Source organism: Microcaecilia unicolor, chromosome 8 (assembly GCF_901765095.1).
Source record: "Microcaecilia unicolor chromosome 8, aMicUni1.1, whole genome shotgun sequence".
Lineage (NCBI taxonomy): Eukaryota > Metazoa > Chordata > Amphibia > Gymnophiona > Siphonopidae > Microcaecilia > Microcaecilia unicolor.
Genome location: NC_044038.1, coordinates 87908365 through 87932106, shown reverse-complemented (window position 1 = coordinate 87932106; position 23742 = coordinate 87908365). Strand labels below are relative to the sequence as shown.

Below are 23742 nucleotides of genomic sequence, written 5' to 3'. Positions count from 1 at the left end.
AGATCCGGGAAATTATAGACTGATGAGTCTGACGTCGGTGCCGGGGAAAATGGTAGAGGCTATTATTAAAAACAAAATTACAGAGCATATCCGAGGACATGGATTACTGAGACCGAGTCAGCATGGCTTTTGTGTGGGGAAATCTTGCCTGACCAATTTACTTCAATTCTTTGAAGGAGTAAACAAACATGTGGACAAAGGGGAGCCGGTTGATATTGTGTATCTGGATTTTCAAAAGGCGTTTGACAAGGTACCTCATGAAAAGCTACAGAGGAAATTGGAGGGTCATGGGATAGGAGGAAAAGTCCTATTGTGGATTAAAAACTGGTAGAAGGATAGGAAACAGAGAGTGGGGTTAAATGGGCAGTATTCACAATGGAGAAGGGTAGTTAGTGGGGTTCCGCAAGGGTCTGTGCTAGGACTGCTGCTTTTTAATATATTTATAAATGATTTAGAGATGGGAGTAACTAGCGAGGTAATTAAATTTGCTGATGACACAAAGTTATTCAAAGTCGTTAACTCGCGACAGGATTGTGAAAAATTACAGAAGAACCTTACGAGACTGGGAGACTGGGCGGCTAAATGGCAGATGACGTTTAATGTGAGCAAGTGCAAGGTGATGCATGTGGGAAAAAAGAACCCGAATTATAGCTACGTCATGCAAATTCCACGTTAGGAGTTACGGACCAAGAAAAGGATCTGGGTGTCGTCGTCGATAATACACTGAAACCTTCTGCTCAGTGTGCTGCTGCGGCTTGGAGAGCGAATAGAATGTTGGGTATTATTAGGAAAGGTATGGAAAACAGGTGTGAGGATGTTATAATGCCGTTATATGACTCCATGGTGCGACCGCACCTTGAGTATTGTGTTCAATTCTGGTCGCCGCATCTCAAGAAAGATATAGTGGAATTGGAAAAGGTGAAGCGAACGGCGACTAAAATGATAGCGGGGATGGGACGACTTTCCTATGAAGAAAGACTAAGGAGGCTAGGGCTTTTCAGCTTGGAGAAGAGACGGCTGAGGGGAGACATGATACAGGTATATAAAATGAGTGGAGTGGAACAGGTGGATGTGACGCGTCTGTTCACGCTTTCCTAAAATACTAGGACTAGGGGGCATGCGATGAAACTACAGTGTAGTAAATTTAAAACATATCGGAGAAAATGTTTCTTCGACCAACGCGTAATTAAACTCTGGAATTCGTTGCTGGAGAACGTGGTGAAGACGGTTAGCTTGGCAGAGTTTAGAAGGGGGTTAGACGGTTTCCTAAAGGGCAAGTCCATAAACCGCTACTAAATGGACTTGGGAAAAATCCACAATTCCGGGAAAAACATGTATAGAATGTTTGTACGTTTGGGAAGCTTGCCAGGTGCTCTTGGCCTGGATTGGCTGCTGTCATGGACAGGACGCTGGGCTCGATGGGCCCTTCGTCTTTTCCCAGTGTAGCATTACTTATGTACTTATGTATGTATGTGTGTGTGTGGTGTTGGGGAGAGAATTAGGAACAACCAAGAATAAAGAAACTAGTGTGGAAAGGGAGTTGAACTGGAAGAGATGGTGGTAGGGGATGTGGGGATGGGAGAAGAGCTGGAAACAAGGGTTGGGGGACATGTGTGTGGGGGGGGGGAGGGGGGATTGAGGAAAACAGAGAGAAAAGGATATGTAGGTAGAGTGGAGTAGCCTAGTGGTTAGAGCACCAGTTCAAATCCCACTTCTGCTCCTTGTAATCTTGGGCAAGTCACTTATCCCTCCATTGCCTCAGGTACAAACTTAGATTGTGAGCCCTCCCGGAACAGGGAACTACCTAGTGTACCTGAATGTAACTCACCTTCAGCTACTACTGAGAAAGGTGTGAGCAAATCCAAATAAATAAATGAGGAAGAGTAGGGTCCTCTTTTAAGAGGATATGTCCTCATTTTGGACTTCTTCAGCTGTGTCCTCCAAGTTTTTAATTTTTAGGAAAATATCCTCTTTTTCTTTTATGTGCCTAAGACCAACACACGTACCCACATAATGAGAGAAACCAGCTCTGGCCTATTAGTCAGTCTGGACATATGGGGGTGCTAAAGAGAGAGAAATGCATTGCTAATCTCCTCTGTTTCCCTGCTGGTTGAATCTGTCAAAAGAATTTTGTATATGCAGCACAACTTTAAGCATATGTCATGCAATGACTTTTACAAGCATCTCAGAAGTTGGTTGTTGAGGGATATCAACTCTTCAGATAAGTACACGTGGAGGGGCATAATCGAATGGCGCCGGCCAAATAGATGGCCGGCCATCGCTATGGCTGGTGCCGCGAACGGAGGAGCAAACCGTATTTTTGAAACGAGATGGCTGGCCATCTTTCATTTCGATAATACACCGGGACCCAGCCAAATCTCAGCATTTTGGCCGGTTTTAGATATGGCCGGCATTGATTTCCGCCGATAATGGAAACTAATGCCGGCAATCTCAAACCCAGCCAAATGCAAGGTATTTGGTCGTGGAAGGAGCCAACATTTGTTGTGCACTCGTTCCCCTGACATGCCAGGACACCAACTGGGCACCCTAGGGGGCACTTCTAAAAAGTAAGAAAAAAATTAACAATACCTCCCAGGTGCATGGCTCCCTTCCCTTGGGTGCTGAGCCCCCCAAAACCCACTCTCCACAATTCTACACCATTACCATAGCCCTTTGACATTTGAGGCTGGCAAAAAAGTGCTTTATTTTTATTTTTTTAGTGTGGGAGGGGGTTAGTGACCACTGGGGGAGTACGGGGAGGTCATCCCCGATTCCCTCCGGTGGTCATCTGCTCATTTAGGGCACTTTTTTGGGACTTGGTCGTGAAAAAAAGGGTCCAAAAAAAGTGACCTAAATGCTCGCTAAAAACGGCTATTTTTTTTCGATTATCGGCGAAAGCCGGCCATTTCTGTTCGGCTGATAACCACGCCCCAGTCCCGGCCTTCACCACGCCTCTGACACGCCCCCGTCAACTTTGCCCGTTTCCGCAACGGAGTGCAGTTAAAGGCGGCCAAAATCGGCTTTCGATTATACAAATTTGGCCGTTTTTTTAGGAGATGGCCGGCCATCTCCTGATTTGTGTCGGAAGATGGCCGGCGATCTCTTTCGAAAATAAGCTGGTTAGACTCAGACTCAATCAAGCTCAACTCTGGAAGTTTTTGAAAAGTAGATTATTGTCTACTGCTGTACTGTAAATCAGTCACTGCTTGATGTGTGTTCATTAACTAAAAGCCATTTTCACATTTGCTACAATTAAGAATTTCTTTAGCACAGGTAACAACCATTTTCATTTTTACTTCCCTCTTTTATCTCTGCAAATAGGGCAACTTTATGAAGGGGAGATGAGCTGGAGGAGATGGGAATAGAGGATGTATGTGTAGGGGAAGGGGAGAGCTGGGGAAAATAGAGGGTAAAGGGACATGTGTGGAAACAGAAATGAGCTGGGGGAGATAGCGTACAGGGACAAGTGATGAGGGCAGATGACCTGGTGGAGATTGGGTAAGGAAGCATGTCACATGGGGTGAAGAAGAATTGAGTGGGATAAGGGTCTGTGCATGGAGGGGAAGGGGAAGATGATCTGTGAGAGAATATTGAAGGGTGGTGTTCCTTTCAGTTTGGCCCATAGTTTTTCTACTTCCTTCATCTTCTCTCACCCTTCTACCTCCTCCTTTTTGAAATACTAGACTTTGAGCTTAATTAATCAGTGCTCCACCTTTGCTTTTCTACCAAACCATACTGTCTTATCACTGTTGTCTGGGATAGACATTAGACACATGGTTCAATGAGTCCCATTATAAAATCATTCCAGGCTATAATCTATTTAGGAAGGAGAGGAACAGCAAAAAAGAGAGATAAATAGCTCTTTATATTAAATATCAAAGCAAGTGAAATGTAGGAGTTGTGGGGAAAGGAGACAGTATTGTGACTTTCTTGAAAAGAGATTTCACTTCCATTTATACTTGAGTGATAAATGGTCAATGCAGTTTGAAGGGCGGACTATCAACTGCCTGCAAATAAAATTAATCAATGAAATCAATCAATCAATCAATCAATCAACAAAAGCTCAACTTGGAACAAGACAGAGAACTGGCCAAACATATCAAAATGGTAGGAATGAAGGAGGAGTGGGTGGTGATGTTGGTGGGAGATTTGAATTTGCTAGATGTGTCCTAGAGTATCCCATCAGCAGACATAGATCTTGGACTCTCAGACAAATTATGATGGAAACTATGAGGGAAGGGACGGCACTGGAACTGGTGTTTACGTCTGGATAGATGCTGATCTGAGTATGAATGGCTAAACCAGAGAAAAAGTACAGGAAGCTCAACGTACTGAATTTCTAAACTATTGATTTTGGTAAAATATAAAGTATCTTATGTAGACAGGCAAAATGGAAGAATAGTGGGCTAAATTAAAAGGAGCTACAGCGAAAACACTAGTTGGCCAATATTTAAAACTATTTAACCAGCCAGGAGTGGCTCCTGACATGGTTAAATAGCCTAAAGCCGGCTAAGTGCTAATATTTAGTGCGAGAAAGCCAGTTATCTAGGCTGAATATTACTGCTTGGCAGCTAGCCCAACATAGTCGATTAGCACCAATTTTCATTGGCTGACCTAAGTTTAGTGGACAGATAGACCCACATAAATAGCAGGTCTATCTTTAGTCACTATAACTTAGCTGGTCAGCTGATGAAAATTGGCTTAACCGGCTATTTTTTTAGTGGTAAAAAAAACCCCCCGAAATTCAATGCCGGTGGCCTGATATTGCCCCAGCACTGATATTTCCAGGTTTGTCACCAATCAAGGGAGAGAGCTGGGTTCCCTCCCACGGTCTCAATATCGACCCTTTGATCTTTATGGGGCCCTTTTACTAAGCTACATTAAGTGCTAATAATGCACCTAGCAGCACAAAATGGAGTACCACGAGAAATGCTACTTGGTAATCCTGAAATCTGTGTGTGCTAACTGTGCACTAACAAATTATTCTTTTTCTTTTTTCAAGGGGCATATCAGGGGCAGAGCGTGGGCATTCCAGTGCTAGCCTAAGCTAACTGGTTCAGTTTTGGAGGCTGTATGTTGTTAAAGATGTAAGAAGACTTGAAGCAGTCCAGAGGAAGGCGACAAAAATGACATGGGGCTTGCACCAAAAGACAAATGAGAAGAGACAGGAGGGTCAGGGGAGATATGATACAGACATTTAAATATTTGAAAGGTATTAATATAGAAACAAATATTTTCCAGAGAAGAGAAAATGGTAAAACTAGAGGGCATGAATTGAGGTTGTGGGGTGGTAGGAGTAATGTCAGAAAATTATTTTTCATGGAGAGGGTGGTGGATGCCTGGAATGACCTCCTGAGGGAGATGGTGGGAATTCAAAATGGAGTGGGATGAACATAGAGGATCTCTAATTAGAAAATGAATGGTGTAAAAAAACAAAACTTTAAGGGTTGCATATATGTTTACGTGTCAAGATGTGCTTAGATGGCGACTCCGGCTGTATCAATTAAGGCTGGTGCTGGGCTGGCTTGTACGGTCTGAGTTCCGCATGTGGAGGGGCATTTTCGAATGGGGACGCCCATCTCTGAGGATGTCCATCTCTGAGGACGTCCCCGCAAAGGGGCAGCAATCCCGTATTATCGAAACAAGATGGGCGTCCATCTTTCGTTTCGATAATACAGTCGTGGACACCCAAATCTCAACATTTAGGTCGACCTAAGAGATGGTCGACCTAAATGTTGAGATGGTCGACCTTAGAGATAGACGACTTCGGTTTTCACCAATAATGGAAACCGAGGACGCCCATCTCAAAAACGACCAAATGCAAGCCCTTTGGTCATGGGAGGAGCCAGCATTTGTGTTGCACTGGTCCCCCTCACATGCCAGGACACCAACCGGGCACCCTAGGGGGCACTGCAGTGGACTTCAGAAATTGCTCCCAGGTGCATAGCTCACTTACCTTTGGTGCTGAGCCCCCCAACACCCCCCCCCAAAACCCAGTCCCCACAACTGTACACCACTACCATAGCCCTAAGGGGTGAAGGGGGGGCACCTACATGTGGGTACAGTGGGTTTCGGGTGGGTTTTGGAGGGCTCCCATTTACCACCACAAGTGTAACAGGTAGGGGGGATGGGCCTGGGTCCGCCTAGCTGAAGACTGGCATAGAGTCTGGCATAGAGACTGGAAAAAAATGTTTTTAATTTTTTTTTTTTGGTGGAAGGGGGTTGGTGACCACTTGACCACTGGGGGAGTAAGGGGAGGTCATCCCCCATTCCCTCCGGTGGTCATCTGGTCATTTTGGGCACCTTTTCGAGGCTTGGTCGTGAAAAAAATTGGACCAAGTAAACTTGGTCAAATGCTCGTCAGGGACGCCCTTCTTTTTTCCATTATCGGCCGAGGACGCCCATCTCTTAACCACGACACCGTCCTGCCTTCGGTACACTGCCGACACCCCCCCCCCCCCCCCCCCCGTGAACTTTGGTCATCCCTGTGACGGAAAGCAGTTGAGGATGCCCAAAATCGGCTTTCGATTATGCCGATTTGGGCTACCTCAGCTCAGAAAGGTTCTGGCGGGTCCTCTTAAAGATTTGTTTAATAAATCCTTGGATACGGGAGAGGGTCCGTGGGATTGGAGAACGGCAGAGGTGGTCTCTCTTCTCAAAAGTGGTGATAGGGAAGAAGCTGGAAACTACAGGCCAGTAAGCCTCACTTCGGTTACTGGAAAAGTAATGGAAGCGATGCTGAAGGAAAGGATAGTGAATTTCCTGGAAGCCAATAAGTTACAAGATCCGAGACAACATGGTTTTATCAAAGGGAAATCGTGCCAAACAAATCTCATTGAATTCTTTGACTGGGTGACCAGAGAAGTGAATCAGGGACATGCTATAGACATAATCTACTTAGATTTCAGCAAATCTTTAGACACGATTCCCCACAGGAGGCTCTTAAATAAACTGTACAGGCTGAAGATAGGACCTGACGTGGTGAAGTGGATTAGGAACTGGTTGACGGACAGACGCCAGAGGGTGGTGGTTAATGGAATTTGCTCGGATGAGGGAAAGGTGAGTAGTGGAGTGCCTCAGGGATCAGTGCTGGGGCCAATTCTGTTCAATATATTTGTGAGTGACATTGCAGAAGGGTTAGAAGGTAAGTTTGCCTTTTTGGGGACGATACTAAGATTTGTAACAGAGTGGACACCCGGAATGGCGTGAAAAACATGAAAAAGGATCTGCGGAAGTTAGAAGAATGGTCTAAGGCCCTGATGGCGAACCTATGACACGCGTGTCAGTACTGACACGCGTAGCCATTTTCGATGACACGCGGCCGCATGTGGCCGCATACAGAGAAGCAGCGGCGTTCCTTGCTGACACCCGGGCGGATCGCCGATGCGCCCCCCCCCCAAGGTGCAGCGCGACCCCCCCCCCCCCCCCCGGTGCATGTTTACCCGTGTGCGCTCCTATTGGCTCCCTCCGAGTCCTCCGCTCGTTCCCTCCCTGCTGCTCCCTCTGCCCCGGCTCCTGCACGGCCGTTTGACCTCACTTCCGGCCGGCGGAGCAGAGAGCAGTGGAATGCCGTGGGGGATGCATCTCTGAGGGCCCTGTGATCGCCATTACCAGCAACCACATAACCACAGCAACCATCATCCAATCTACTGTTCTGGGGTGTCGTGGATTTCTAATTGACCATCATTACTGAGATAGGTGAGGGGGAGGCTGGGAGAGGCAAGGGCATGTGCTATGGGTGCCGTTTCCCGCCATTAGAAATAGCGGCAGCCATCTTAATTTACATAAGGTGGTCAGTTAGGCTAGTTAACCCCTAATTGCCTGCAGGGCTAACAGGCTATCTATAATTCTATCTTCTGTCACTGCCCCCCTGATGGAGAACCCAAAAAATAAAAAAACAAGGTTAAGTAAAGGAAGTGGTAGTAGCAGTTGCCGACCCTTTCAAGAGACATGGACCGAGATGTATGGCATTATAGAAAAAAATGGCAGATCATTTTGCGTTCTATGTACTGAAACGGTAGTAAGCAGAACGTGGAATATAAATAGACATTTTGAAACTAATCATTCCCAGCTCCTGAAAAAAAGTGAGGATGAAAGGAAGGAATACATTTCCAGGCAGCTACACTTTTATAAGAGCCAATCTAATTCCATCCTTACATTTGTAAAAGGTTCTACAAATTTAACATCTGCAAGTTTGAGCATTGCTCACTCCATAGCTCAGCATGGAAAAGCACTCAGTGAGGGAGGATTTATTAAAGAAACTCTCCTAAGATGTGCACCAGTTCTATTTCACGATATGCAGAATAAAGATGCAATTATTAAGAGAATATCTGAGTTACCAGGAAATTTGGAGTGCCTGGATCCGATTACCAGACACTTTTAGCACCCTGAAAAATATAGCAATGGCTTTACTCACAATTTTTCCCTCTACGTACTTTTGTGAAACCTTATTCTCAGTGTTAAATAATATCAAAACCAACAAAAGAAACAGATTGAAAGATGAAGTTAGTAGCGCATGCTTGGGCTTGAAGTGTACAAAATACCAACCTTCAATTGAAGATTTAGCCAATGAAATTCAGCAACAAAAAAGTCACTAATAGGCAGATTAGTTAAAGAATTCCCCCTCCCCCTCACTTATCTTAGTTCACGGCACCCCACACAAGTTAAATAATACCAAGACCAACAAAAGAAACCGATTGACAGATGAACAAAGAAGTCACTAAGCAGGTAAGTTAAATAATTAGTTTTTGGTTTATTAAATACAGTTATATATTACAATTATACATTTTTGTTATTTAAACTATAAGTATCGTGAAATTATGGTTTTTTTTATCGAAGTGACACACCACCCGAGTTATGCTCGGTTTTTTGGCGAATTTTGACACACCAAGCTCAAAAGGTTGCCCATCACTGGTCTAAGGTTTGGCAATTAAAATTCAATGTGAAGAAATGTAAAGTAATGCACTTAGGGAGTAGAAATCCACGGGAGACGTATGTGTTAGGCGGTGAGAGTCTGATATGTACGGATTGGGAGAGGGATCTTTGGGTGATAGTATCTGAGGATCTGACGGCGATGAAACAATGTGACAAGGCGGTGGCCATAGCTAGAAGGTTGCTAGGCTGTATAGAGAGAGGTGTGACCAGCAGAAGAAAGGAGGTGTTGATGCCCCTGTATAAGTCGTTGGTGAGGCCCCACCTGGAGTATTCTGTTCAGTTTTGGAGGCCGTATCTTGCTAAGGATGTAAAAGAATTGAAGCGGTGCAAAGAAAAGCTACGAGAATGGTATGAGATTTGCATTACAAGACGTATGAAGAGAGACTTGCTGACCTGAACATGTATACCCTGGAGGAAAGGAGAAACAGGGGTGATATGATACAGACGTTCAAATATTTGAAAGGTTTTAATCTGCAAACGAACCTTTTCCGGAGATGGGAAGGCGGTAGAACTAGAGGACATGAAATGAGATTGAAGGGGGACAGACTCAAGAAAAATGTCAGGAAGTATTTTTTCACAGAGAGAGTGGTGGATACTTGGAATGCCCTCCCGTGGGAGGTGGTGGAGATGAAAACAGTAACGGAATTCAAAAATGTGTGGGATAAACATAAAGGAATCCTGTTCAGAAGGAATGGATAAGTACATAAGTACATAAGTAATGCCATACTGGGAAAAGACCAAGGGTCCATCGAGCCCAGCATCCTGTCCACAACAGCGGCCAATCCAGGCCAAGAGCACCAGGCAAGCTTCCCAAACGTACAAACATTCTATACATGTTATTCCTGGAATTGTGGATTTTTCCCAAGTCCATTTAGTAGCGGTTTATGGACTTGTCCTTTAGGAAACCGTCCAACCCCTTTTTAAACTCTGCTAAGCTAACCGCCTTCACCACTTTCTCCGGCAACGAATTCCAGAGTTTAATTATACGTTGGGCGAAGAAAAATTTTCTCCGATTTGTTTTAAATTTACTACACTGTAGTTTCATCGTCAGAAGCTTAGCAGAGATTGGGTGGCAGAGCCGGTGGTGGTGGTGGTGGTGGGGTTAGTGATTGGGAGGCGGGGCTAGTGCTGAGCTAGTGCTGAGCCCTGAAAATGGCAGATACAAATCAAGGTCAGGTATACACAAAAAGTAGCACATATGAGTTTATCTTGTTGGGCAGGCTGGATGGACCGTGAAGGTCTTTCTCTGCCGTCATCTACTATGTTACTATCCTGCTTATTTTCGAAGTAGAAGGGCGGCCATCTTTGGACACAAATCGGGAGATGGCTGCCCTTCTCTCAGAGGCGGCCAAATCGGCATAATCGAAAGCCAATTTGGGCAGCCCTTAACTGCTTCCCGTCGCGGATCCGGCCAAAGTTCCTGGGGGCGTGTTGGCAGCGTACCGAAGGCGGGATGGGGGCATGGGTAAGAGATGGCCGGCTTCGGCCGATAATGGAAAAAAGAAGGGTGTCCCTGACAAGCATTTGGATGACTTTACTTGGTCCAAATTTTTTCACGACCAAGCCTTGAAGAGGTGCCCCAACTGACCAGATGACCACCGGATTGAATCAGGGTTGACCTACCCTTACTCCCCCAGTGGTCACCAACCCCCTCCCACCAAAAAAAAAAATTAAAAAACATTTTTTTCCAGCCTCTATGCAGCCTCAAATGTCATACCCAACTCCATCACAGCAGTATGCAGGTCCCTGGAGCAGTTTTTAGTGGGTGCAGTGCACTTCAGGCAGGCGGACCCAGGCCCCCCACCTGTTACACTTCTGGTGGTAAATAGGAGCCTTCCACCCCCCCCCCCCCAAACCCACTGTACCCACATGTAGGTGCCACCCTTCATCCCTAAGGGCTATGGTAGTGGTGTACAGTTGTGGGGAGTTGTTTTTGGGGGGGGATTTGGGGGGCTCGGCATACAAGATAAATTTAGCTATGTTTGTGCAGCGCTGCTTATGCCTTGTAGCGCTATAGAAATGCTAAATAATAGTAGTAGTAGTAGTAGTAGCTATGTACCTGGAAGCAATTTCTGAAGTCCACTGTAGTGCCCCCTAGGGTGCCCGGTTGGTGTCCTGGCATGTGAGGGGGACCAGTGCATTACAAATGCTGGCTCCTCCCACGACCAAATGCCTTGGATTTGGCAGTTTTTGAGATGGCTGCCCTCAGTTCCCATTATAGGTGAAAACCGAGAGCGCCCATCTCTAAGGTTGGTCTAAATGACGGGATTTGGGCACTCCCGGACCGCATTATCGACATGAAAGATGGGCGTCCATCCCCTTGGGCACCCTCGTTCGATTATGCCCCTCCACGTTACTATGACCCTGAGAGAAGGACGCCCATCTCCCGATTTGTGTCAGAAGATGGGTGTCCTTTTTCAATTATGCCGCTGCTAGTGATCTGGTTTAGGATGGGCTGGAGAGGGCTTCGATGGAGACTCCAGTAATTTGGAACGTGAGGACCCTGCTGGGCAATTTTACGGTCTGTGTCCCGGAAATGACAAGAGGGATTCGGATAGGCTAGAGTAGGCTTTTACAGCAACTCCAAAAATTGAAACTTGAGGACAGAGCTGGGCGGACTTCTTTGGTCAATGTCCCAGAAACACCAAAGAAAGATTATGATAAAGTATAAAATATCATGTTCATTATTGATTTAATCTTGAATAGATAATGAATATGACTGTTGGGCAGAATGGATGGACCATTCAGGTTTTTATCTGCCATCATTTACCACTTACTATGTTACTATGGTTAATAGCCCTTACCACCTACAAACTGGGTGGTGGTAAGTGGTCACATGCTGCATGCTAATGGCAACATTAGCCCATGAACACTTCATACAAAAACTGTAGCACAGGTATAAAGAATAAAATTCCAACCACACACTGTGCACTATATCATATATATACTGTTATAGTGCTAGCACGATAAATATTCCCAAAATTTTTTTCTCTTCTGTTTCAAGGGTTTTAAGTTTTTTCATTAGGAGGAAAAAAGACCTCAGAAGCCCATCATGCTCAGTGCCACAGCACAGACAATTTCAAGCACTAAATAGATACACAGCTCAATCATGGGTCAAAAACCTCTGTTTTTTCTCTTTTTTTTCTTTGCAATTAAACATCAAAATAGAATAGAACTCTTTTGTCAAGCACAAGAGAAGGTGAATTGTTTCACTTTGGTTGTTTAGATTAACAAAACAAAATTAAATAAGAAACAAGGAAATAAAAAAACAAAATTGAAATTAAATAATAATAATAATCAAAAGGCTGCACACAAACCTACTGGAGATCTTCCAGAATCTTATGATAATTGCCAGATTTCTCTCAGCTGCTAAGCATAGCAAATTTTCTGCTTCTGTAAATTTATATGTTTTCCAGCTAATTGGGAGTTCCTTGAGGGTACAAAATATTAGTACTACCGCTAGATACTTTTTTTCAGTAGAATCAAATATGTGCAGTTGTGCCACTTAGGAGTCAGTGCACAAAAGACACAAAACCTGAGTGGGGAATACACGAGAGCACTTCTTTTAAATTTTTTATCCTCTGGGATGTTTTATAGGTGTTTTTAAGTTAAAATCAGAAGAGCCATAGACCTGGTATAACTGAGCATGCCTAAATGCGATAATGACACACATAACTTATAGTACCTATAAATCATATGGGTAACTGGAAGACATCCATTTCCTCCCATCTGCACCCCCTTTGCACTTGGGCATCATAGCACTTTTGTATGCCATTATAGAAAAGCATTTAAGTCTTTAACATGCAAATAGGATGCTATGAATTAATAGGGAAGGGATGGTAAATAAGACCACTATATTATTCCATGGTGTGACCTCTGCTTGAGTATTTATTTATTTTTTGTTACATTTGTACCCCGCGCTTTCCCACTCATGGCAGGCTCAATGCGGCAGGCAAGGTAAAATTATGTATCATACCTGATAATTTTCTTTCCATTAATCATAGCTGATCAATCCATAGACTGGTGGGTTGTGTTCATCTACCAGCAGGTGGAGATAGAGAGCAAACTTTTGCCTCCCTATATGTGGTCATGTGCTGCCGGAAACTCCTCAGTATGTCGATATCAAAGCTCCATCCGCAGGACTCAGCACTTAGAGAATTACACCCACAAAGGGACACTCTGCCCAGCTCACCACCGCCGAAATGGGGGAGGGGAATTAACCCAGCTCATCCCCACACAAGTGGGGGAGGGGAATCCGTCCAGCTCATCCCCGCGGAGCGGGGGAGGGACACCACCCCGCCGATGCAGGGGGATCTGGCTTATCCTGCAACCGCAATCGCGGGAGGAGCTGACTGACCCCAACACCGCCGAAGCGAGAGGGGTACAAAGCTGCCCTACAGCCGCACGAAGCGGGAGGGAGTGCCGGCAGAATTTAAATCTCAATCCAGCCCCGTAAAACGGAGGGGAGAGGAATGCAGCAGCTCACTGTAACACAAACTCGTCTCAACTCTTGAAGAATCCAAGTGAAAATAGAACTTGAACACGAAGTCCTCCTGAAGTAACTGAAGACTAAACTTGAACCTAAAATTCAACCAGAATATAAACAGTACAGATATCTGGGAGGGGCTATGGATTGATCAGCTATGATTAATGGAAAGAAAATTATCAGGTATGATACATAATTTTACCTTCCATATCATCATGCTGATCAATCCATAGACTGGTGGGATGTACCGAAGCAGTACTCACCCAGGGCGGGACATAGAAATCCCTGACCGCAACACTGAAGCTCCAAACCGGGCCTCCGCCCGAGCAGCCACAGTCAAGCGGTAATGCCTGGAAAAGGTATGGGCCGAAGCCCAAGTTGCCGCCTTGCAAATCTCTTCCAAGGAGACAGACCCGGCCTCTGCCATCGAGGCCGCCTGAGCTCTAGTGGAGTGAGCCTTCAGCTGGATAGGCGGCACCTTCCCCGCGGCCACATAAGCCGCTGCAATGGCTTCCTTGACCCATCTTGCCACTGTAGGCTTAGCAGCCTGCAGACCCTTACGAGGATCTGTAAACAGGACAAACAGATGATCCGATTTCCGGAAATCATTGGTCACTTCCAAGTATCTGATGATGACACGTCTCACATCCAGATATTTGAGAGCAGAATATTCCTCTGGGTAGTCCTCCCTCCGAAAGGAAGGGAGACAGAGCTGCTGATTCACATGGAAGCGAGAAACAATCTTGGGCAGGAAGGAAGGCACTGTGCGAATAGTCACTCCTGCCTCAGTGAACTGCAGAAAAGGCTCTCGACATGAGAGTGCCTGGAGCTCGGAAACTCTTCTGGCTGAAGTGATAGCCACCAAAAAGACTGCTTTCAACGTCAGGTCTTTCAGAGATGTCCTCGACAAGGGTTCAAAAGGCGGCTTCTGCAATGCTCTTAGCACCAGGTTGAGATTCCACGCAGGCACCACTGAGTGCAGAGGAGGGCGCAGGTGATTAACTCCCTTGAGAAAGCGCACCACATCTGGCTGCGAAGCCAGGGAAACACCCTTCAGGCGACCCCTGAAGCAAGCCAGAGCCGCTACCTGGACTTTAAGGGAACTGAGCGACAGGCCTTTCTCCAGACCTTCTTGCAGGAACGCCAACACTGAAGAAATTGGAGCAGTGAAGGGAGAAAGTGAGCCTGCTTCACACCACGCTGCAAAGATACGCCAAACCCTGGCGTAAGCAGTAGAAGTAGAGCGCTTCCTCGCTCTCAGCATAGTGGCGATGACCTTGTCTGAGAAGCCCTTCTTCCTCAGATGCTGCCGCTCAATAGCCAGGCCGTAAGACCAAAGGGGGAGGGATCCTCCATCACCACGGGAACCTGATGTAACAGGCCCTGCTCCACTGGCAGCCGCAGAGGAACGTCGACTGAGAGCCTGATCAAGTCCGCATACCAGGGACGTCTGGGCCAATCCGGACCCACCAGGATTATCCGGCCCGGATGCTTTGCCACCCGGTCTAGCACCCTGCCCAGCATGGGCCAGGGCGGGAACACATAGAGAAGCTCTTGTGTCGGCCACTGTTGGAGAAGAGCATCTACTCCCAGGGATCGAGGGTCCCGTCCTCTGCTGAAAAAGCGCGGCACTTGGCAATTGGCCGATGACGCCATCAGATCTAGGCTCGGCTGGCCCCAGCGCTTCGTGATGTCCAAGAACGCCTGAGCAGATAGCTGCCACTCTCCGGGCTCCAAGGTATGGCGACTGAGAAAGTCCGCCTTGACATTCATGACTCCGGCAATGTGGGCCGCTGACAGCTGTTCCAGGTTCGCTTCCGCCCACTGGCATAGATTCATGGCCTCTTTGGCTAGAGGGGCGCTCTTGGTACCTCCCTGGCGGTTGACATAGGCCACAGCCGTGGCATTGTCCGACAGGACCCGTACTGGCTTCAACGCCAGTACCGGGATGAACTCCAAAAGCGCCAACCGAATGGCTCTGAGTTCCAGGAGGTTGATAGACCACTTTGCCTCCGCAGGAGACCAGAGCCCCTGCGCTGTCCTTCCCAAGCAGTGGGCTCCCCAGCCCGACAAAGGGGCGTCCGTCGTGACGACAATCCACTCCGGGGTCACCAGAGGCATTCCCGCAGACAACTTGTCTGTCTGCATCCACCAGCTCAGCGCCTTGCGCACTGCTGGGTCCAAGGGAAGGCGCACAGCATAATCCTCCGACATCGGAGTCCAGCGCTGCAGCAGAGAGTGTTGTAGTGGTCTCATATGAGCCCTGGCCCAGGGCACTACTTCCATCGTGGCCGTCATAGAGCCCAACAGCTGCACATAGTCCCAAGCCCGAAGAGGAGCGGCTACTAGGAACTGGTCCACCTGAGCCTGAAGTTTGACAATCCGATTGTCTGGCAGGAACACTCTGCCCACTTGGGTGTCGAATCGAACTCCCAGATACTCCAGGGACTGAGTCGGGCGCAGCTGGCTCTTCTCCCAGTTGATGATCCATCCCAGGGAGCTCAAAAGAGCAACTACCCGGTCCACAGCTTTGCCGCACTCTGCATAAGAGGGGGCTCGGATCAACCAGTCGTCCAGATAAGGATGGACTTGTACTCCTTCCTTTCGCAGGAAGGCCGCTATGACCACCATTACTTTGGAAAAGGTCCGCGGAGCAGTAGCCAACCCGAAAGGGAGGGCTCTGAACTGGAAGTGTCGTCCCAGGACTGCAAAATGCAGAAAGCGTTGATGAGGAGGCCAGATGGGAATATGCAGGTACGCTTCCTTGATGTCCAAGGAAGCCAAGAACTCTCCTGCCTTCACTGCCGCTATAACAGAGCGGAGAGTCTCCATGCGAAAGTGCCGCACTTTCAAGGCCCGATTGACCCCTTTGAGGTCGAGGATAGGCCGGACAGAACCTCCTTTCTTTGGTACCACAAAGTAAATGGAGTAACGTCCCTTGCCAATCTGATTTTCTGACACCGGAACAACCGCACCCAGGCGGATCAGGTTGTCCAAGGTCTGCTGCACTGCCACAGCTTTGACCGGAGACTTGCAGGGAGAGAGTACAAACCCGTCTCTTAAGGGTCGGCAGAACTCTAGCTTGTAGCCGTCTCTGATGACTTCCAGCACCCAAGCGTCTGAAGTTATTGTGGTCCACTCGCCCAGAAACGAGGACAGCCGTCCTCCAATCTGCACTGGGGCGTGGACCAAGGCCCCGTCATTGGGTACGAGACCCTGGGGGAGGACCGGAGGGAGCACCTCCGGGACGGCGGTCTCTGCGAAAGGAATGCTGCTTGGGGGAGAAATTCCTCTTGAAGGAAGAGGGGGCAGAGGAGCCCGACCTGCCCGGGCGGTACCGACGGGCTTCCTGAAACCGTCCTCTGGAGGTACCGGGGCGAGTACTAGCCCGAGCCCTGACCTCTGGTAACTTCTTGCCCTTAGACGTGCCGAGATCGGTCACGATTTTGTCCAGCTCGACCCCAAAGAGCAGCTTGCCTTTAAAAGGCAATCTAGCCAGGCGGGATTTAGAGGCGTGGTCAGCAGACCAATGCTTCAGCCAAAGCCACCGCCGCGCAGAGATTGTCTGAGCCATGCCTTTAGCTGAGGCCCTCAAGACATCATACAGCAAGTCTGCCAAATAGGCTAAGCCCGATTCCAGGGCCGGCCAATCAGCCCTCAAGGAATGATCCGAGGGGGAAGCCCGCTGCACCATAGTCAGGCACGCCCTGGCCACATAGGAGCCGCAAACTGAGGCCTGCAAACTTAAAGCAGCCGCCTCAAAGGACGACCTTAAGGCCGCCTCCAATCTTCTGTCTTGGGCGTCCTTTAGGGCTGTGCCACCTTCCACCGGCAACGCCGTTTTCTTAGTCACCGCAGTGATTAAAGAATCCACGGTAGGCCACAGATAGGCCTCACGTTCACTTTCAGGCAAAGGATAGAGGCGGGACATAGCCCTAGCCACTTTAAGGCTCGCTTCCGGGACATCCCATTGAGCCGAAATTAAGGTGTGCATGGCATCATGCACGTGGAAGGTTCTAGGCGGGCGCTTCGTCCCCAGCATAATGGCAGAGCCAATAGGGGCTGAGGGAGAGACGTCCTCCGGAGAGGAAATCTTCAAAATGCCCATGGCCTGCACTAACAGGTTGGGCAAATCCTCTGAGCTAAAAAGCCGCGCTGCAGAGGGGTCATCCGCTCCAACCGAGCGGGGATCCGTCTCCTCCAAGGAATCCGCAAAGGACCGTTGGGAGAACTCAGATACGCTGCCCTCATCTACATCGGAGGAGACAAAGTCCTCCAAGGCCTGGGAATCAACCCGAGGGCGTTTACCTCCGGGGACCTCAACCTCTTTACCAGACGAGGGAGCAGGGGCAGCGTTTTGCATAAGGAAGGCCTGATGCAGCAGCAAAACAAACTCGGGGGAGAAACCCCCCAGACTGTGCACTTCCGCAGCCTGAGCTACAGCCCTAGACGCACCCTCAACCGGCGCTCACAAGAGCGGGGGAGAGACATGCTGCGCATCCAAGATGGCGTCCGGCGCGACACTCCGCGAAGGAGCCGCGCGGGAAGAACGGCGCTTAACTTTAGCCGCTTTTGTGCCGTCGCCCAAATTAAGGGCGTTCATGGCATTAATGTCTCCTACCTCAAGGGCGGCCCAAGAAGAAGCCGTCCGAGCTGCGTGGCCGGCCAAGATGGCGGAGGCGAGCAGCGGGGGATGGGCGTTTATGGCGGGAAAAACCGCCACGCTGGAGGAAGGACCGGGACACTCATCGGTCACGAAACTGTCACCCAACAAGGGCGAATCAGACTTTAAGACCCCCGCATCCCCTCTAGAAGCGCCCAAGCGATCCGGGGAGCGACTCTGTGCGCCCTCGCCCTCCGACGCCATATGCCACGTGGAGATCAATCGGGGAACCCCCTGCCCGCTATAAAAAGGTAAAAATTACCTGCTTTCCGCTCCAAGCTGTAACGACCTGGTGTCCCAGTGAGTAGCTGCAATAAACGTTTAAATAAACGTCGAAATAAACGCCTTTAAGGACGTTCCAAAATTTTATTTTTTTTTTAACGGAGCCAGCGGGAGGGGGGAGAAAAGGAGGGACCTGGCGCCACCAGGTTTGCACTTGCTCAAGAAGAGCCCTCAACCCCAGGCACTCAACAAAACCTAAAAATTAGGCTTGGAGGCCTAGCCAGAGCTGCTGCTGTGTGTGACCACCACCTGCTGAGATAGAGAACATACTGAGGAGTTTCTGGCAGCACATGACCACATATAGGGAGGCAAAAGTTTGCTCTCTATCTATGGATTGATCAGCATGATGATATGGAATGGAGGGTTAAGTGACTTGCCCAGAATCACAAGGAGCTGCCTGTGCGGGGAATCGAACTCAGTTCCTCAGGACCAAAGTCCACCACCCTAACCACTAGGCCACTCCGAGTATTGCATTCAATTCTTGGTCGCTGTATCTCAAATAAGATATATCGGAATTAGAAAAGGTTCAAAGAAGAACGACCAAAATTATAAAGGGGATGGAACTCCTCCCCTATGAGGAAAGGCTAAATAGGTTAGGTCTGTTCAGCTTGGAAAAGAGACAGATCCTACTCACTGATTGTTATCTTATTTTATTGGACTAACAGAGAAAGAAACCACATGAGCTTTCCAGAGCACACAAATACCTTCCACACATCAGACAGACACTAAAGGAAGAATTCATTTATCTACTGTACACCTCTGACCAGCTGAATCTCCAAAATCATTTACCAGATTTCTACACCAAATAAAGAAAAATTAGAACTGATACTCATTAAAAAAGGAATTGTTGTACCTGCTTCTTCTGACAAACAGAATCCAAATGCAGTGAGAGGGTGAAAGTGCCAGACCTGTCATCTCATTGAAGAGGTTCCTTTTTCAAAGAGTCAGTTTTTAGCAGGAAGCTCTGCTCTCGGTTGCTCATTTCCTCTTCAAGGCGCATGACACGACTCAGCATTTTCAAATTGCACTGTCATTGCCAACCTGCCTGGTTGAAAGGGGGGTAATAGTTGATGATTATATGGCATTGTTATATGCAAACTCTGCCCAATTCTCCAACTGTTTTCATGATCTGAGATATAACAATGCAGAAATTGTTCCATGTGTGGTATTCTTAGGAGAATGACAAGTTTACCCCTAATTATTTGCAAAAAGGTCTCCAGAATTTGGAGATGAATTGAGTCCCCCTATCACAGATTATTCTGAAAAGTATGTTTCAGGAAGAGAGTAGCTAATTTGGGTGATGTAGGTAGGTTAAGTAGAGATATAATTTGGGCCATTTTGCTGAATTTATTCACCACCATCCAGATAACTGTATTTTCATTCGATAGAGGCAAATCTATAATATAGTCAATTGAGATGCAGGACCCGGGTACAAAGACTCAGGCAGGGGTTGAAGTAACTCAGGTGTTTGGGAATAAGAAATCTCAGCTTGAGCACAGATTGCACAAGATGATATGTAAATCTTAACATCCTTTAACACAGAATGGCTTAACAGAAGTTAACATCTTATCTACCCCAGGGTGCCCTGCCTGTTTGTTGTCATACATCTCAGACAGTACTGATTGACATAAGGCACTGGAGACACAAAGTTGATGGATAGTAGCGTTACCAGGTGCCAATACCTGGCTCTATTGTAGTTCTGTAGCAAGTTTCATTATCAATGCTGCCACAATCATGATCTTAGGTATAATGGTCTCATTTTCATGTGTCTCCAAGGTGGCTATGGTAAAGATGCTGGAAAAGGCAGCTGCTTTATCATTATATGCCCCTTGGTAACATGTAATCACAGATCTAAATCTGGTGAAGTACAATGCCCATCTAGCTTGGCAAGGGCTTAGTCCCTGAGATGATTGTGTATATTCTAAATTCTTAAGGTCTGTATATACTGACACATTGTGTTGAGTGCCCTTCAGGAGGATTCACCATTTTTCAAAAGGCTATTTAACCACCAGCAACTCTTTTTTTCTCAATATTGTAGTTAATTCCTGCTTGGGAGAATTTCCTCAATGTGTGCACAGGGTTGTAGATTAGCTGAGCTTGGGTTGTGTTGGGGTAAAATTGCTTTTCTACTTATTTCTGATCCACACTGAGTCCTGTAAGATTGCTAGTTATGTGCTAAGCTATGCTAATATTTACTTTATTTTTAAAGTTCTCATAGACTTGAAAAGACTGTAATTCTAAGAGCTAATTACTGGCTCCTGAAGATACCTATTTAAGGCCTCTGTTTACAAAGCCATGCTAGCAGCTGCCATACGGCAATGCCAACAGAGCCCATTCAAAGTGAATGGGCTTTGTCAGCACTAGTGCACCACCAGCCGCTAGCATGGCTTTGTAAACAGGGGGCGTAAAACATCTAGCCTCGCAATTGGGTTAAAAGCCTATAAATTAAAGATCAAATTCAACTGTAAACAGAGGCTTCCTTTAACTGCAAGCTTTGCTCTACACTGATGGTAAACTTCTACAACAGCAACTTTAAATGATAAACAACACCTTTAAGTAGCTATTATATGAAACTCTAACAGAGACTTTACATGTTGAACTATTCCCTAAACTGCCTTTGCTAAATAAGCAGAGTAACTTAATGTAGATCCCCTATGGGTGAGGTTCATAAAAGAGGGTGGTACAATAATAAAATCACGGTGTAGGGTCCCACGCTGAACACTCACCACTTAGGGAAGGTACAAAGAAAGATGGGGAAATTCTGTATATTATACAGTGTGCAATTCAAGATGTTAAGTGAATTTCCCTAGATGTTACAAAATTTTAATGATGACAATTTTGCACACTAAATGTTAGATTTAAATAATTTATTGCACAAGATGGTTTTAAGGTGCAATGAATGTTTGAGAATCTATATAAATAAAATCCCCCCTCAGACGTTCTGAAGCTCACTCCATCTGTCCTGAACTCCTGTCCTCCTGGTAGGCTAGGCTATTCGGACTACTCACCCTCAGTCTCAGCCACGCCCATCTGGGTCATAGGCCACGCCCCATCTGCACATAAAAAGCACCCTCAACGTTCTAAAGCGCTCTGAGGCTTCAACAGTTCCTATGTTCGAAGCTCTGTAACCATTTTTAAGCACACTACATCTCTGCCCCGCCCTGACCTATCAGAGAAGGGAGGAGTGTCACAGCTGCACCGCTCTGACCTATCAAAGGGAACTGAAACAGGAAAAGGGAGGAGCGTCACACCGAATGACGGACCTATCAGAGGGAAGTCAAATAGAAGAAGGGAGGAGCGTCAGAGGCCAAGGGGACGGCCGTATCTACGTCTCATAGGTTTCCTTGCTTTCTTTTCAGTCAGTGTTGCCAGGTGGGCGGTTTTACCGCCCAATTGGGCGGTTTTCCGCGACCCGCCGCGGGAAATTTTTGCCCGCGGCGGGTTGCGGTTTTTTGGGCTATTGCAGCTGCAGCCACTTAGGTCAGTCTAGCAAGCCTGTCAGCTACTGAATACAGAAAGCAAAAGATAGCATGTGGGAACTTACTCCATTTTGTTCTCTAGAATGCACTGATTATTATACAAATGGTCTTGCTTTCATTATTTTGGTAGGGGCTGCCTTCATGACTGTCCACAGTCCTGACACCTGACAGGGGGGGGCAGGGAAGGACACTCACTGTCTCACATATGCACTCGCACACACTCATTCTCACATACACACACGCTCTCTCACAGACACACTCACACTCACTCTCTGTCACACACACACACTTGCACATTCTCACTCTCACACAGTCACTCTCTCAAACATACACACTCCGCGCAAAACCTTGCTAGCGCCCGTTTCATTTCAGCCAGAAACGGGCCTTTTTTACTAGTAACAAATAAGTTCAGCTCACAATAACTTTCAACTCTTGTATAATTTCATGTATTAACATTTGCTTATTTCCGATCTGATGAAGAAGGGCAATCTTCGAAAGCTAATCAAGAAATGTATTAAGTTATGTCCAATAAAAAAAGGTATCATCTTATTTTCTTTTCCATGTTTTATTTTGTTTGATTTCTATTGATAACCTTAAGAGTGGACTAACATGGCTACCCCACTCCTCTACTTATGTATTAACAGATCTACTAATGTCTATTTCTTTTCTTTAACAGCAAGCAATCCTAGCAAATTAATCTAACACCTGTGTCAGATAAATATTCAACAATTTTAACTCTCAACCAACACTTAATAATGTTAGAATTGTTTTCCTATGTGAAGAACTGATTCTTTGTGTTGTTTTCTTTTCCTCCAGGTCTCACCATCAAGAATCCGAAGGTACAGTAAGTATACAGTATTTCAGTTTATTTCTTTTAAGTTAATTAAAATTTCAGTCCAAAACTCAAGCAGGTAAGTACTTAGCTGCAAATCTGCTGCAAAACCTCTTCAGCTTCTCCCCTTTCTTGCGTTGGAGCTCTTTCAGTCGGGATGTTTGCAGGGTGGACGGTACCTGAACTATAATTAAATAAGAGGGGAAAAAAACCTACCTCCTTAACAAACATATACAGAAATTCTGGGAATTTTACACAAAACTGGTGGCCAACTCTCTAATTTTAAACAATAAATAATTATTATTCCCTTTCTCTACCCTAGACTCACTGGTTTTCCCTCACTACTAATGAGAAGGCTATTGTTGGTTTGTAATTGCTCCTTCACAGCCAGTTTCACTCACTCTCCAAACCATACACTTCCCTCCAGTGTCTGGATCCTCTCTCACTCCCTTACATTACCCACATCTGCAGCTTCTCTCACAGTCCAACACCCAATTCTCCACACGCCTGCAGCACCCTCAGCACACAGGTCTGTCTCACTCAGAGTCACAAGCTCTTCTCATGTACTACAATTCCCACCACAAATCAAAGCCTCTCTCACCCTAAAATGGTAAATCACTGTTTATCCCTTGAAATTCAGTGCTACACTGGAACATTCACAATCACCTCAGCTCAATTTCAATATCAAAGTACCCTTTTTCAATGTCACCTTTCACTTTAAAACTCATAAAATCCATACTTTTCTCTTACATTACACAGACACACAGCATACATTTTACTCTCCCAGTCATTCCCTGCTCTCGTCTTCAGTTCACTCAGCAGTCTCCCTGGCAACTCACCCTCCCCCTAGAGGAACATCTGACATCACTCAACCAATCAGCTCATCAGAGAAAGACAGGTTTTTTTTTTCCTCTGGTCTGTTTAGAACACGGTTGCCAGGTGGGCGGTTTTCCCGCCCAATTGGGAGGATTTCCGCGGCCTGCTACGGGAAATTTTTGTCTGCTGCGGGTCGTGGTTTTTTTGGGCTATTTTTTGGGTTTTTCCACTGTTTTTTGTGTGGTTTTTT

General features: G+C 46.7%; 1 protein-coding gene across 8 annotated transcripts in view; it reads right to left on the bottom strand.

Annotated features, from left to right (window-relative positions):
• The window catches only part of LOC115476569 (sialoadhesin-like), a 176066-nt gene that overhangs the window by 128837 nt on the left and 23487 nt on the right, over positions 1 to 23742 (bottom strand). For 3 of the 8 annotated variants that reach the window (XM_030213000.1, XM_030213001.1, XM_030212999.1), the window contains exon 1: positions 19219 to 19329. The exons of 2 other annotated variants lie outside the window; for them this stretch is intronic. In XM_030213000.1, the coding sequence (XP_030068860.1) occupies positions 19219 to 19280 (62 nt within the window). In that variant the 5' untranslated portion in view covers positions 19281 to 19329. Of the gene's footprint in view, positions 1 to 19218; positions 19331 to 23742 lie in introns of those variants that run through there. 3 more of the 8 variants (XM_030213004.1, XM_030212998.1, XM_030213005.1) reach the window with 3 other exon arrangements.